Source organism: Echinops telfairi, unplaced genomic scaffold (assembly GCF_000313985.2).
Source record: "Echinops telfairi isolate 266 unplaced genomic scaffold, ASM31398v2 ScPeMD7_7469;HRSCAF=8507_0, whole genome shotgun sequence".
Classification (NCBI taxonomy): domain Eukaryota; kingdom Metazoa; phylum Chordata; class Mammalia; order Afrosoricida; family Tenrecidae; genus Echinops; species Echinops telfairi.
This window is the reverse complement of record NW_022111372.1, coordinates 40,314,872-40,316,599: the sequence shown is the minus strand read 5'-3', so window position 1 is coordinate 40,316,599 and position 1,728 is coordinate 40,314,872. Positions and strand designations below refer to the sequence as shown.

The window sequence follows — 1,728 nt, the reverse complement described above, 5'->3', positions numbered from 1 at the left end:
ATCCATCCATCCATCCATCCATCCATCCATCCATCCATCCATCCATCCATCCATCCACCCACCAAGCCATCCATCCATCCATCCATCCATCCATGCACCCACCCATCCATATATCCAACCACACACGGACCTACCCACCCTTCTTCTACACACCACCTACTCACTCATCCATAAACCCACCTATGCATCCATAGGCTCATCAACCTATCCATTCATCCATCCATCCATCCATCCATCCATCCATCCATCCATCCATCCATCCACCTACCTATTCACTCACTTATTTATCCACCCACCACCTTATCCAACATTCTCCTGTCAAACACTATTCAGTGTCCTCTACTTTCTCTCTTGCCCATTTAGTCATTCATTCACTCTTTAAACCTTATTGGGTGCCTGCCCTGTGCCTGCCTCCATGCTAGAAGCATGGAGTACACGGGTCTGCCCCCTGCTAATGAGCATCTGCCTTAAGGGGTGATGCTGGGGCTGAGGGTGGGAACTGGGTGAGGAGGGAGGACTGCTCTCTGGTGTCCTCTTCCAGAGGTGAGGAGCGTGTGTGTGGGTGCTTGGAGCTAGGCTCACCCTGCCATCCCCCAGGAGTGCCCTCTGATATATTCAGCTGAGGGAGCAGCCCCTCTCCAAGTCCTGACCAGCCCTGGTCAGGGTACTCACAGGCTCGCCCTTCTCGCCTTTCCTCCCGGGGTCTCCTTTCACGCCAAAGTCTCCTCTGCCTCCCTGGGACACAGGACACAAGTGTCATTCATGGGACAGCGGGGGTGGGCGCGGGCCAGTGTGGGATAGGGCATGGTGTCAGCATGTTTGGTCAGGCTCCCTTTTTGGTCTGCGAGGGGCCAGTGGCACATGCCCAGCCTCATACGCTCAATGGCAAAGGAAGGCTTCAGTGTGTACCTGGGGGCCCCTCTCCAGGGCAGAAGGGCTTCAATCCATGCAGGGAGTCTTGGGGAAGACTCACCACACCCTCCCACCCACCCTGGCATGGGTTCAGTCCCGACCACATTAGACAAGGTCAGCTCATGGTGGAAGGCCCTGGAGGACAGAGGGGTAGGCATGGGTTCCCTGTACCTACCTCGGGGCCACGTGGGCCAGGCTCCCCTTTGTCTCCCTGTGAAGCAAACACGTGTCAGGATAACTCGGCCCCAGAACCCAAAGTAGTGCTGCTGCCGTGTCCAGACCTGACCAGGGCAGGGTGCTGATGGCTGGGGGTTCTCTGCAGTACCCCCTCCTACCTCTATGGTCTTGGTTATCAGCACCTACTGCTTATCAAAATAGCTCAAGTCTCTGGGCTAAGGCCTCGGCAACATGTGCTCCTGGAGAAATGTTCCTTGGATGGGGGTGGGGGTGGGGGTGAAGCTCAACCTGCCATTGACCTCACGGCATCTCCCTGACTACTGGCAGGACCTGCATGCCCTTTTCCTGTCCTGGGTGGCAGGGGTGGGGGTGGGCCTGTCATGAAGAGGCCATGAGAACCACAGGTCACCCACCACAATGCTCACACACCCTGGGGTCCCTAGGACTTACAGGTGTTCCTCGGGGTCCTGGGTAGCTGAATCCGGGCCTGCCGGGGTCTCCCTGGAGGAAGGGTCAAGGATCAAAGGATCAAAGAGACATGGAAGACATGGGGTCAGACTGGGTATGGGGACCAAAGGCCCCTGAGCATGGGTGAGCAGACAGGCACCGTCTGGGTTCCGGCTGTGAGCAGAGGGGACG

At 57.2% G+C, this 1,728-nt stretch overlaps 1 protein-coding gene across 1 annotated transcript in view; it reads right to left on the bottom strand.

Annotated features, from left to right (window-relative positions):
• COL6A2 (collagen type VI alpha 2 chain) overlaps window positions 1–1,728 on the bottom strand; it is a 25,142-nt gene that overhangs the window by 10,172 nt on the left and 13,242 nt on the right. The window contains exons 19-21 of the mRNA XM_013005631.3: window positions 1,540–1,590; window positions 1,088–1,123; window positions 673–735 (exon numbers count right to left, since the gene is read on the bottom strand). Coding sequence (XP_012861085.3) covers window positions 673–735; window positions 1,088–1,123; window positions 1,540–1,590 — 150 coding nt within the window. The remainder of the gene's footprint in view (window positions 1–672; window positions 736–1,087; window positions 1,124–1,539; window positions 1,591–1,728) is intronic.